A 14,739-nucleotide genomic window follows, 5' to 3' on the forward strand; every position below is an offset into this window, starting at 1 on the left:
TTAGCAGCCAAGCACTGAACCACTGTACCACCAGGGCTCCTCAATAGCAATAATTGTTATTTATTGAGCATTTATTATTCATGGTTGTAAGCAATATATATATATATATATATATATATATATTTGCTAATGGCTAGGAAATGCATCAGTGCTTCTTTGTTGAAATGAAGGTCTGTACATTTAGTTTTTAAAATGTTTCTCAAAATAGTTTTAAATTCCATTCTTATTTTCTGTTGTCCTAAAAAAATGGCTATATAATCATCTTACTTAATGTCTGCTTTTACCTGAAGTGGTGCAGTGCTGAAAACTAGTCTTTATAAGCTTTTTAAATGTATTTTCCATTTTCTCCTTATTTTAAGGGCTAGTAAATGACAAAGATTCAAAAGATTCTATGACAGAAGGAGAAAACCTTGAAGAGGATGAAGAAGAAGAGGAAGGAGGAGCTGAAACAGAAGAACAGTCTGGAAATGAAAGTGAAGTGAATGAACCAGAAGAAGAGGTGATGACTTTTATTTATAGCAAATAGGTACATTTGTATAAGAGTATTTTGATTATATGAGCCAGGTTTTTTTTTCTTTATTATGCTTTAAGAGAAAGTTTACAATTCAAGTTAGTCTCTCATACAAAAATGTATACATACATTGTTATGTGACCCTAGTTGCTCTCCCTATACTGTGACAGCACACTCCTCCTTTCCACCCCGATTTCCCGTGTCCATTCAACCAGCTCCTGACTCTGTCTTCTCATCTCACCTCCAGACAGGAGCTGCCCATTTAGTCTCATGTACCTACTTGAGCTAAGAAGCACACTCTTCACGAGTATCATTTTATGTCCCATAGTCCAGTCTAATCTTCGTCTAAAGAATTGAGCCAAGATTTTTTAACATATAAAAATAAAAGATACTCATCTTAGTGTTATTACAGTAAATATAACTAATAGTATATTTCTTTTATAAAATCCCTTGATTAATTAAGGGTTTTTTTTTTTAAATAAGAAAATAATGGCATAGAATTTTTTTTAATAAGCATTTTTGAAGAAAAAAAATCTTTGATCTCCTGCATATCTTAATTTCATTTTTGAATATGGACTTTTAACCTGTGGGTTTTACAGTCCAAAAAGCAAAATTACTGGCTAGATGTTGAGGAACTTTGCTTTGTGTTTCCCAGATCTAATAGTGTATGAAATTTGAAATTCATCATGTACCATAATAATTTTGGTTTTTTTTTCTATATTAGGTCAAATCATAGGAAATTGATTGCTATTCTACCATTTTTGATCTATCAAAATGTCATTTTCATATCATTCAACCTAATTTAATTATTTCCTTTTTTCTTTGAAACAATTTTAAAAGTTCCATCTAAAATAATATGATGTCTGGGATTTGCTTCATAATACAGAGTTAGATTGGTGAATGGGTTAGTTGTATAGAAGAAAACAAAACTGACCATGAGCTGATAAAGCTCAATTGTATGATAGGTAAGAAGGGGTTCACTATACTATTATCTCTGTACATGTTTGAAATTAAAAAAAAAAATTTTTAAAGGGTAGGATAAATAAAGAATAACAATGGAACACTAGTGAAAATACAAATTAAACCATGGAATTAGCATTTTTTCACTGCTTTTAGTATAGTTTAAATTTACAGTCATTATGGTTTGGTGTGTATGATTTTTCTGCCCTTAGGTGCTTAAAGCATTTAGGAGAATGTGAGAATTTAAAAGTGCAGTATTAATTAAATGTTGAAAAAAAGTCTAAATTTGTAATCAATGTTTAAATGTGTGAGGGAAATTCTGTTTGTTAAATTCTTAAGTTTTGAGTAAATAGAATGTAAATATTTGGAGGAGTGGGTTTAATATTTGAAGGACTGTTGATTGTTTAAAACATTTGATAGGAAGATTTGTAAACTGGATATTTAAAAAGATTCATTTGGAATTAAAGAAAGAAAAAGGACCCAGTGCTTTAAAGTGTTTAAAATTCTCTACCATTAGAGATAAAATTCCCTAAGATTGTGTTTACTTTAGCCCCCAAGGTCTATAGCCATTACTGAATTAATGACTAAATGATAAATAGCTTTGCTGTTAATTAAAAATGAATGATTGTATAAAAGGCAATATAGACAATAATGTATGGTTTTCATACTTCGGCTAGTAATTACAGCAGTGGAAATATACTTCTAAGTATTTATGGGTAACAACACTTTCTCTTTTTCACTGTTGAACTCAAAGTAAATATAAAAAAGTTAATAAAAATTTAGAGCTGAAATACGTTTCTGTAATTGGTTTCAGTATGAGATGGACATTATATTGCTTTGTTTTCAAAATGAGGTCATAGAAAAATTCAGTAATACAATTTAAATTGACTTATTAAGTATTTTATAATAACAAAGGGAAATTGAGAGTATTTCCATTTTATGTTTTCAGACTAATCTTATGGTTGTCTTTGAATTTTGCTCACTGCACTAATTAGATAAACAGGCTCTAGTAAATCCAACATCCTCAGTAAATGTGATGTTAAAAAGTGACCAGTTTTCTTATAAATTTCTTATTTGAAGAGTTGTGATATATTTTCCCCTCTAAATGCATTTTCTCCTTCTCAAATGTGAACTCTATGATTTTGAAATTTGTCATTTTAAACCATTGCTTACTTTTCCAATTGCAAAGTGAATATTGTGCAAGATGTATGTGTGTTTGCTAAGAAGAAACGAATAAAATGTTCAGTTGGAGGATTCATATGGCTATGTCTGGGAGGAGAAATGGAAGATGTGATTTACTTTAAGGGAGATAAGGTTGGAATAGTTTACTTCTCCACCTCATAACCACCCTTTCCCATGACTACCCTTAAAACATAGGGAGGAGAAAATTTTTTAAAGGGAGACGATGCATTAATTATGAAGTAATAAAAGTAATGGAGGATATTCTACAACAATCAGCTTCAGCTGAGAAAGAAAAGAGCTAAAAATTCAGCTGTTCAGAAAGATGCTACTGTTGTTTTCATCTTGATCTCCAACTATTTCAAAACCAGAATATTTTCTCTTGAATACCAGCTGTGTAAATTAAATATAACTATTTACTATTAAGTAAATATTCTGCTGAAACTCTAACTTTATGAAAGTAGCAGTTATTTAATTTATCAACAGAAGCACAAGATTGATTATTTCAATAGCAATACCAAAAAAAAAACCCACTGTTGTTGGGTCAATTCCAACTCATAGCGACCTTACAGGACAGAGTAGAACTGTCCAGTAAGGTTTCCAAGGAGCGGCTGGTGGATTAAAACTGCCAGCCTTTTGGTTAGCAGCCAAGCACTGAACCACTGTACCACCAGGGCTCCTCAATAGCAATAATTGTTATTTATTGAGCATTTATTATTCATGGTTGTAAGCAATGTATTTGTATTACCATTTCTTATACCACCCTGTGAGAAAACAAGGCACAGATGAGCTGAATAATTTGCCCAAGATTTCCTAGTAATAAGTGGCAGAGCCAGTATTTGAACTTTGGGCAGTTTGACTTACGCTATGCTGCCCTCCTGCATTCCGTGGCCAGTTTAGATTTTGTGGTCTATTGGCTACTTCGTAATTCCACAGATTATTATACCAATGTATAGTAGGATTAGGACCAATGAAATTCTTGTTCTACATTTCAGTTTCAAAAATTAATGCATTTTATATTGCTTGAGTAATACAAAAAATAAAGGGTGAGGGAAAAAGTTAATGTTGTTTAACTTAGTTTTTTGAACAGAAGGTATTTAAGTGTTAAGAAATGATTAAATTTTTCAAGGGCAAATTTAGGAGCATCTCTAGTACAAATTTAATTTTGAATTATAGAATTATCTAAAAATAAAAAAATCTATGCATTTGTGTACTTTCTTGAAATGTTTGCATTTTAGAAACTCTAAAATTCTTCAAAATGTTTACCCAGTTATACATAGTGAGTAATAAATGCATTAGGTTTTTGAAATTAATGTATAACATACACTAAAATATTGTAACAAATTTGATGTCATTTGTTTTCTCTTAGGAATTATTTCTCAGTAATCTTGGCGCAGTGAGAGGCATCTTTGCTTAGTGTGGTGTTTTTTCAACGTTATGAGACTATGTAGGGGTGAATAAGGTTTTTGGGGGGTAAGAGGATAAATAAATGGAGTTGCACTGTGTGCTTTCCTGTACCCCTTCAGAAATCGAGTGGGGTTTGCCCAGTCTCCTGCTTGAAAAGGGATTTCAGCTGATAGAAAGAAGGTGCAGTGGTATTGACCGCAAAGGATAAAGAGAAGTAGTGCTTGAAAGCCACGTATTGGGGAAACAAAATAGCTAGCTCTTCTGCTTAATAGTTGTATGTCCTTGGGCAAGTCAGTTAACTTTTCTGAGCCTCAGTTTCAAGGTTCAGGAAACTGGTTCTTTGTGGAATTCAAGGAAGAGTTTCTACAAAGGATCTTTGAAGTATTAGATCAGTGGAAGATAGTGAAATGGGTTTTTCAGCTACTGGTATTTAGTAAATGTTGCCAGATGACGTTGCCTTACCATTTTAAGCAAACTACATGAAACTTGAAAATAATAAACAATTACACACAAGTTTCAAAATCTTTTTAAGACATGCAAACTGTAGTAACCCTTTTTAAAGTGTTTTAATCTTCCACTAATGTTAAAAAATTTCAGGAAGGTTCTGATGATGATGATGAGGGAGAGGAAGAAGAGGAAGAGAATACAGATTATCTTACCGATTCCAATAAGGAGAATGAAACTGATGAAGAGAATACTGTACGTATGACTGAAAATTTCGCTTTTTAAAATTATCCAACATTTTCATAATATTTGGTTTCTAACCAGTGCATTTTTGTTTCTTTTGATTATTGAAAATTCTCGAAATTCAATTTCAGTTTGTTTTCCTAAGTAAATACTTTTTCTTTATTAATGAATTCTTTTACTGTTTAATAATGTTATGTATTTTACTTTTTCATTGAGTTGTGGTGAACAAGCTGTATATAGAGGAAGGCTCTGCCATATGAAACATTACAATTAAAATCTGATTTGATTTTGTTGTTGTTTGTTTTGTTTTATTAAGGAGGTAATGATTAAAGGAGGTGGACTTAAGCATGTACCTTGTGTAGAAGATGAGGACTTCATTCAAGCTCTGGATAAAATGATGCTAGAAAATCTTCAGGTATTAAATACTGTTCTATTCCAAAGAATCTTCTCAATATAAAATATTGCAACACATTGAACTCTGGTTAACATGAGAGTCTCTACTCTTCACACATCTGCCTCTGCAGCAACTTGTTCCTATTTTACACAGCTGGAAGTTGCTAATACTTATAGTATCCCACATCGTAGTTTGCACATTTCATTGAAGTAAAGTGGGAGAAAATGCAGTAAGTATTCATTAGACTTGAGACAGAATTATATCGTTGAGTCAGTGTGGACTTTTTTTCTTTGAGTCATATTTCTTTATTTCTAATACCTTTTTGATGAGTCCAGCTTCGTGGAAGATGAATATTTGGGGGAAATTTAGTAAATGCTTAAGTTTTATTTATTATTCTAGTAACTTGCATGTAAATATTTAGAGGAATAGTGGTTTCTTAATGTTTTTATAACATTAATAAACTGGATTTTATGAAGAACTCCATCTAGAATTTTAAAAATGTAACAGTAATTTAGAGTAATTATATTTTTCTGTAGTTAGAGGTAAAGTCGTTAAGACTGTTTACTTCAGTCATATGTATATCTCTTGCTAAACCTTTTGGTTACATGAGTGGTTTTGCTGGAATGGTGGAATAAAAGCTCCTTTTGAATGGTTCAGTGGAAGATGGGGAGGGAGAAAGTGAAGATACTGGATATAAAATATTGTTTGAAGAGTTTTACTACAAAGGGAAGAGAAATGGAGAGGTAGCTAGAGAAGGTCAAAAGTTAAAATAGTTATTTTTTAAGATACCACGTATTATAGAATGTTTGCATGCTGATGGAGTAATTCATTAGAGAAGAAATACAGATTTTTTTCTTTCTTTGATGCTAATAAGGCCAAAAGCTATTGTACAGCACAGATTAGCATTATAGGTATATCAGCTAGGCTAAACTGGTTCCTGTCCTTAGAGAAGACAGTTTTATGGGGAAGGTAGATATTTAACAAGTAACCAAATACTTAATTTCAAATTGTGATAAATGCTAAAGAACTAAAAGAATAGAATGCCTTAGTAGAGAATAAGAACAAGAGCCTTATTTAAATAGGATAATCAGCGAAGGCATCTCTGAGATCATGAATTTTAGACAAGACAAAGTAAGATGCATCCATCTAGGTGAAAAATTGGGATAATGTGGGAACAACGTGTGCAAAGGCCCTGAGGCAGAAAAGAACTTGTCATGTTTGAAAAACTAGAAGAAGGTCAATAGTAATAGAACTTAGTGTGTGGGAGAAGGGTACAGCATGAGAATGGAGACTTGTAATGGGACACTTTTGGAAGCTTTTAAGGAGAGGAGTGACACACTCCTATGTGGAAGTGGTTAAGAGGCTAATATAGTAATTTAGGTGACAGATCTAGGGTAGTGGCAGGTCACACAGAAAAGTCTGGATTTGAAAGCTATTTAGGAGGTAGAATGAACTGCATTTATTTGGTGCTTGATTGAATATGGGAATGTGGAGGAAGAGAGTCAGAAGATGACACTCAGTTTTGTACCTTGGGCCACTCTATTTGTGTGAGAAGAAATAAAAGAAGAGCAAGTAAGAATTCAGCTCTGGCCATGTTAAGTTGAGAAGCCTGTGAGTCATCAAAAAGGAGGTGTCTGGAGATCAGAAGATGCTTATGGAATGGAAACATAAATATGGTAGTCAGAGCATATTTAAAGCCTTGGAAATAAATGAATCGTGAAGAGGTAGAGTGTGGAGAGAGAAGAGAAACAGGTCAAGATTAAGCCCCGAAGAACCCCAACATTAAGAAATAAGGTAAAAATGCTAATGAAGTCAAAAGGATAGATCTTTGATATGGTACAGTAATTTTTTCTATTGGGAGTTCTTGAAGAAGTAAGCTAGAAGGATGGGAATATATGATCAGAGGAGAGAGGTTTGAATTCACCTTTTTGCAGGAGTTGTGTTTAATGTAGTAGAGAACAATTTAATCCTATATTAGGTCCTAGTTTTTAAATGTCAGATACCCAAATAGTGGTGAAGTTGTCATTGGAAGACTCAGTATAGTAAAAACAAATTTCCTTAAATCAGGTCCTTAAATTTAGTATAATCCTAATTGTATCCCATCAGGAGAATTTTGTTGTTGTTGTTGTTTGATAGGGGAAGAGATGAACAGGGAGATGGATGCAGAGTGAATTTAACAAAATTATTCTTAAAAACATCTGTAAGAATAAGCAAAATAGCTAGGAAATTTCTGGAAAATGAGAGGTGTAATGCTCTAGATATTACAAGATATTGAAACATTATAAATGTACAGTAATCGTTTGGGACAGTATAGATAGATTAATGAAACAGAGGAGAGTCCAAAATAGACCTAAAACATGGAAATTCAATATATGATAAAGATGACATTTCATATCAGTGGGGGAAAATGGGTTTTTCCACAAATGGTTGATAAATAAAAATAAAGCTAGATTTCTGTTTTATTTCCACACTAGAATTAATGGCAAATCTAATTGAACAAATTTATTATCATTTTGCTTGATTTTACAAGTCTCTTACAAACACATACACACATATATATCTATATCTTAACAAGTTTGTGAGCTATTTGACTAAGTTGAGACTAAGTCTTTTTAGTATTAATATCGCCAGGCCTAAAACAGTAAGTCCTCATGAGGATTTGTTTAATTAGTTGGTTGATAAGTAAAGTGTAAATGTTAACTTTATGATAATATCAACCAGAAAATTAATCTGAACATAATAGATTCCATTCATTCTCAAATATTTATGGATCACCTGCTGTGTGTTTTAAGGTGCCTAATAGTAAAAGCCGGAAACCCTGGTGGTGTAGTGGTTAAGAGCTATGGCTGCTAACCAAAAGGTAGCCAGTTCAAATCCACGAGGCACCCCTTGGAAACCCTATGGGGCAGTTCTTCTCTGTCCTATAGGGTCGCTGTGAGTTGGAATTGACTCGATGGCAGTGGGTTTGGTTTTTGGTAGTAAAAGCCTAGGTTGCTTTGAAGAGACTGTTGGTAGAATTATGGATGTCAAAGCCAATTCTGGTGAGGGCTCAGAAGGAAGTGAGAGCTATAGAGAAAGTCTCTATGGTCTTAGAAAATATATATGGTGCCAGCAACAGAATGTTCCTAGAAATGTGGATGTTAAAAGGAAATGATGAACATGTGATTGGACGATTGAGGAAGAGAGAACGCTGGAGAAAGGGAATACAGTGATGAGCTCTACAGTCTGGTGAGGCAATTCTGTCAGTAAATAGGCAATTATGATACATTATGATAGCTTTGAAGGAAAACATGCAGTGTGCTTATTAGTATGAAAAAAGATTACTTAACTCAGGCTGGGGAAAGCTTCTGGATGGCTTGGACGCTTAAGAGAGGACAGTGCATTTGAGGAACTGAGGGAGATTTAATACAACCTGAGGCATTGTGTACTTGGGAGGGGCTCAAGCAATAAACAGGAGCCAGATCACATAGATCTTTCAAACCATATGAAAAGGTGTTAGGTAGTAGGAGAGAAATACTGTATGGTTTCATCCGTGTTTCAGAAAGGCTGTAATGATTGTTGTGTTTTAAGAAATATAACACTGAATGAATTCTTTGCAGTTTATATTTACATGTATTTTGGAGTGTTTATATAGTTTTAAATTTCTGTCTTTAAGCAACGAAGTGGCGAATCTGTTAAAGTGCACCAACTTGATGTTGCTATTCCTTTGCATCTCAAAAGCCAGCTGAGGAAAGGGCCACCACTTGGTGGTGGGGAAGGAGAGACAGAGTCCGCAGACACAATGCCATTTGTCATGTTAACAAGAAAAGGCAATAAACAGCAGGTAAGAAACTGTCAGCTGGATATTCACAAATGATTTGTAATCAAGTGTAAGTAGTAACTGTTTTATAGGTTCTAAATTATCTTTTGTGTACAAGGGGAAAAGAATTAGAAACTTTTAAAGTGTTCAATTTCAGTTCAGAAATAATTTTATTTATTGATGGATGGATGGATGGATGGGTGGGTGGATGGTGGATGGATGGATGGATGCATGGATGGATGGACGGACAGATGGACAGATGGATGTTGTTAGGTGCCATTGAGTTTTTTTCCGACTCATAATGACCCACTGTGACAGAGAAGAACTGCCCCATAGGGTTTTCTAGGCTGTAATCATTACGGGAGCAGATTGCCAGGTCTTTTCTCCCTTGGAGCCTCTGGATGGGTTTGAACTGCCAGCCTTTTGATTAGCAGCCAAGTGCTTGCCATTGCAGCACCAGGGCTGTCCGTATATATACATATATATCTGATATCCACAAAGTGGAATTTTTTTAACGGAAAGGACATTTAAAATTTAAACTTATATATATATATATATATATATATATATATATGTTATTGTTAGTTGCCCTGGAGTTGATTCCGACTCATGGCGATCCCATGTGTGCAGAGTAAAACTACTCCATACGATTTTCAAGGCTTATGAGTATGAAGAAAGATTACTTAACTCACGCTTGCCGGGCTTATCTCCCGAGGCATCTCTGAGTGGGTTCAAACCACCAACATTTCATCTAGTAGTTGAGCACTTAACCGTTTGCAGTAGACGTAGTTGTGTGTGTGTAAGAATATATAAATACATTGACTTTCAGTAGGAAAGTTAGATAAGTTAGTTCAAGGTAGGGAAGGGAGGATGACGTCAAATAAATCTCAAGAAAATGCTCAATGGCCAAGATGTCTCTTGAAAATCACTGTTTTTTTAATACCCTAATCCTTTTCCTCCATTCTCCTTATACCCCTACCCCCTTCTTTTCCTCATCTTATAAATGTTCATGCAAAAATCATTTCCTCGACTACTAAACTGTTACTTTAGGAATTCATACATTCATTCAACAAATATTTTATAGTTATATACTGTACAACTTTGATCCCTTGTATAAACAAGAAATTACCTGACAAAAGCAGAGATAAAAATTAATTTAGGCATCATCTCTTTGCATTGTACTGGTAGGGAAGGAACAGAATAGCACTTCCACTGTTGGTGACACCTCATTACAGAGGTCTTCCCTAATCATCTTCTGTAAAACAGCAGTCTCCGTCTCATTGCCCCCTCCCATCCCAGTCTCTTTCTACCTTACACCTTGCTCTACATGCTAAGGCTACAGTGATAAACAAGATAAAGTCCCTGCCTTCATGGAGCCTACATTCTAGTGAGAGAGATACACAAGCAGAAAACAAACATATTTGCAGATAGTGAAAAGTGCCCAGAAGAAAATAAAGCCCAGCTCTCACACATAACCCTAGGGTATGTCATACATCATCAATTCTGTAAAAAATGTTTTCATATGTTAACATTTGTGAAATCAGGCTGCCTCTTAAAGTTAATAGAATCTTGTGATATGTAAAATAATGGTGCATCTTATAATTAATGGAGCATTAGATTCTATAAAATATAGTAGCTACCACAGCTTAGGCAAGTTCAGTACCTGGTTCCCACATTAATTCAAATAGTCATTTAACAATTATTTATTGTTTACCTGTTACATACTGGGTACTATTCTATGTGCTGACATATAGCAGTGAACCAAAGTCCTTCGTCTCTTGTAAGCTTTCATTCTAGTGTTGGGAGTCAGACAATAAAGAAATACATAATGTCAGGTTGGGAAAAACACTATGAAGGAAAATAGAGCAAGGTATAAGGATAGGAAGAGACTGGGATGGGAGGCAGCAATGAGATGGAGACTGCTGTATTAGAGAGGGTGTTTAGGGAAGACCTCTCTAATGAGATGTCGCTTACAGTAGAAGGGATATTCTGTCCCTTCCCTACCAGCACAATCTCAAAGAGATGATGCCTAAAATTAATTTTTATCTCTGCTTTTGTCAGGTAATTTCTTGTTTATACAAGGGATCAAAGATGTACAGTATATAACTGTTTTGCTATGGTACAAAGGAATCTTGAGATACCAACTATATACCAGTTAGAATCATGGAATATGAGAGTGGAAAGACTGGAATATTCAATCCTTTTATCGTGACTCATGTTATTTAAAAGTTAACTGACTTAAGTTCAGAGCATTGCTGTATCTTTTTAAGCATTGTCTTCATAATTCCTTTCCCATTCATTGAGTCTTTTCTCTTTCCCAGTCTCTGGGTTGTCTTTTCATGAAACTTCACCCCTGTCTCACCCTGAGGCCAAGATTGAGCTCTGGCACTACGCTACTGCCCTATCCTCTACTCAGAGTCCCTGAAAAATAAGGCTGTTTTTGGTATGACCCTAAACTCGGTGTCGGACTGAGATCTTTGTCAAAACTGCTCTTCTTGGAGCACCTGAAACAGTTCACCACTATTACCAGGATTCCCAAAACCCAGAATTTTTGCTTTGCTTTTCAGTGTTGTAGAGCAAAATCACGAAGCCTGGTTAAAACTGAAAATAAAGAATTTTATTGAGGGAATAGAGACAGCTGCAGCACTAAAGAACATTGCAATGGGGGAAACATGGAATCCTAGCAAATAGAATACATGAATCCAAGGGGGAACGGTTGGGAGCACATGGCTATAGGGCTGGAGGAGGAAGTGCAAAACACAGTATTCTGATTGGCTTATAGTGATTGAGGTCAGTCAAAGATAAGACAAAGTAAAGCATAATCTTCGACATTATTAGTTAAATGAATATACTGACTGGCCAAAAGACGTAATTGAAAGACATGGGGCCAAGGTTGGGTGGGAGGGAGCTCTTTGTTGGTTACAAATAGTGACATGACAGAAATTTTCAGGAGTAGTCTGTTAAAGTTACCTTGCTCAGAGTATCAATCTCTGAAGGAGATTGGGAACAAAGAGTTTCCATCAAGGAACAAATAAGTTTCCATGAGATATTTACATTCTTTAGCTTGGCTGCAAAGAAACTTATTTCCTTAACAGTAATAGGGGTTGGTTCCTAGGCAACAAAGGTAGAGTGTGGGGGAAAGGTTACACTGAGTTCTTAAAGAGTTAGCTTAGTCACTTTACAAATAGATCAAATGCCTCTGTTATATTTTATCCCTTATCATTCCCTTCTCTTGAGCAAGGATTGTAAAGAACATCTTTGATCACAGTTATGGGCATACTCTCTTCTGCATGGGCTTGACTTTAAATTGTCCTAATGGCCACTTGAACCAGTAGGTATTTAAGTCCCTAGATATTACACAATAGTAAGTGGCTGGACACTACTACATATTTTTACCTTGCCCTAGGGGAGTTCTCATCTTCCAGGTGAGCTGGTCTCTTGTCGCCCACAAAGGAGTAACTCATCTTCTGCAAGGTTTTTCTGGCACTGGGGCAGCTTCAGTTTTCTTCACCATCCTATTGCTGAGCAGTCATCTTCAGTTGACCTTGATGTGGGGAATGGATAGAGTGTGGCCATATTCGAGGAACAGCCTGACCTACTTTCATATGACTAATCTAAGTCATGAAGCTTCTCTAGTTTGAGTTCATGAATGCATTGTTGATATACATAATCCTGTGAGAATAAGATGAAACAGAGTTTCCAGTTCCTATAGTAGGTGAGCATCTTATAACACATTTTATAATTCTATTAATAAGGATTATTGTTATTAATATAACCAACTGATGTGCAACAGAGACTGTAACCACAAACCTGCACTATTAGGTAGCCAACTGAAGATATTAAAGAAGGATGGTAAAATTATAAAAAACCAAACCAAACCAACCCTGTTGCCGTCAAGTTGATTTCAACTCATAGCGACCCTATAGGACAGAGTAGAACTCCCCAGTGGGATTTCCAAGGAGGGGCTGGTGGTTTCGAACTGCTGACCTTTTTGGTTAGCAGCTGTAACGCTTAATCCCTGGGCCACCAGGGCTCCAGTCGAGTTATGGGGGGTATAGAATGTAACCAAACAGCTTTTGGATGAATCTTAGTAATATCTTGTTTAACTTTTCTGGTGGTGTTAATCCAAGAGCAATAGGAGGTGTTAGTAGTGTTGCAAGCTCTTCTTTGCTGAGCTAGTAAATCTAAAGCTGTTTGATTAAGTACCACTTTAACCAGTGAATTAAAGAATTGTTGTGCTTCCATTCCATCTGCAATATTGTCAGCTCTCTGAACTAGTAGCTGACAGGTTGTGAGTAGACTTATTTTATTGCTAAACCAAAGAGTGGGTACTCGCAAAAAGGATCAGTCTCATCTGGGGTAGACAGCAATACAATTGCTGGTGTTAGATTAAGCTGGGCTAAAGAAATTAAATTTTAAATCACTGGTCCAATGTAGACTTTTATTATGGATGTAAATATCTAGAGGAACTCCCAAGGTTCTCAGTGTACATTGACCATTTATTCTCAAGCTATTTAACCATGGTGTGGCGTATGTATAAGGAAAATTTTTAGGTAGGGGTCATCTGTAGTGAACCTCCACAAAGGAATAAGTAACTATGGGAGCACACAAGGCCTGTTTAAAATCAGAGGAACTAGGTATAGATAAATTTGCATTTACCAGCCGAGTTTCTATGTGACATTACTATAAGTTGATAACCTTTCAAAGTTTAATTCCCACCAGGTAATAGTTTCATGAACTTGGGTTATTGTAATGTTTAATAGTTCTATTCAGTGTCTTAAAGTAATTATTATACCAACTAGAATATAATCGGGCTTCTTCAGGGTAATTGCTTAACAAAGGGATATTTCCTGGTATAGTCTTGGTTTCTGCATTTAATTTTGGATTTAGTCTTTAGCTGCAGCATAATCATATGGGGTAAACAAAACAACAGGGATCAATATAAAAATATAACAGGTGAGTTATACCATAAATATTTACACAAAGTAAGTACTCCAACTACTAATAGAACAAGTCCTAGTATTTCCAAAGGTTGTATAAGAAATGAGAAAGATCAAAAAGGGTTCAGCTAAGTTTTGCCAAGCTCAACTTTTTTTGATTTATCTTTCTTACGAAATTGGACTTTGAAAAATTGCAAGAAGATCTGAATTTTATTCTCCTTATTTCTTTCATTCCCTCCTTTTTATCCTGCTAGTAATTTTAGCATGAAAACAATTAGTTAAAAATTACTAATCTGTGAATCGTAACTTATAGAATAAGGCAACTTTAAAGGTTGTAAGTGTTAGGCAGGGGTAGTGACATCTAGTGGGGACATAAAGAATTAATACTGTGGAGGGAAATTTCCCAATACAGGGATAAGGCAATCCAAATATAATTCTATAATGATCACCTATGCCAATGGGAATAGAAGTTCAAGGACTTTAATAACCTGTATATATGTGGAAAAGAAGGGAGTGGATGTAAATCAGAAAGTAACAGGTGGCAAATTACCAATCTATAAATCCCAGCTGATAAAACAGTGCCACGTAAAAAGTTGCAAATATTAAATAAAGAGTAACTACTTCAGGGGTTTCTATACAACATAATTTACTAGGGGAGAATACTAACTTGGTGAAGGATAATTAAGATGAACAGGAAAGTAAGGATTATAAATCACAGTCCAAAAATCTTAGTTGCTTGTATAAAGTCTTGTTCCGTGATCTTGGGTAGAACTGTTAGCTTCTCTCAGTTTTTTGCTTCTGTCTACCAGGGCAGCTGAATTTCAGATTGAGTCCTTTTTTTTTTTTTTTTTTTTTTGGTAGT

General features: G+C 34.9%; 1 protein-coding gene across 1 annotated transcript in view; it reads left to right on the top strand.

The window, feature by feature from the left end:
- UPF2 (UPF2 regulator of nonsense mediated mRNA decay) overlaps positions 1-14,739 on the top strand; it is a 143,341-nt gene that overhangs the window by 105,114 nt on the left and 23,488 nt on the right. The window contains exons 16-19 of the mRNA XM_004379688.2: positions 360-499; positions 4,655-4,756; positions 5,061-5,159; positions 8,794-8,961. Of these exons, the coding sequence (XP_004379745.1) occupies positions 360-499; positions 4,655-4,756; positions 5,061-5,159; positions 8,794-8,961 (509 nt within the window). The remainder of the gene's footprint in view (positions 1-359; positions 500-4,654; positions 4,757-5,060; positions 5,160-8,793; positions 8,962-14,739) is intronic.

The sequence above is a fragment of the Trichechus manatus genome, unplaced genomic scaffold (assembly GCF_000243295.1).
Source record: "Trichechus manatus latirostris isolate Lorelei unplaced genomic scaffold, TriManLat1.0 scaffold00067, whole genome shotgun sequence".
In the NCBI taxonomy this organism is placed as follows: domain Eukaryota; kingdom Metazoa; phylum Chordata; class Mammalia; order Sirenia; family Trichechidae; genus Trichechus; species Trichechus manatus.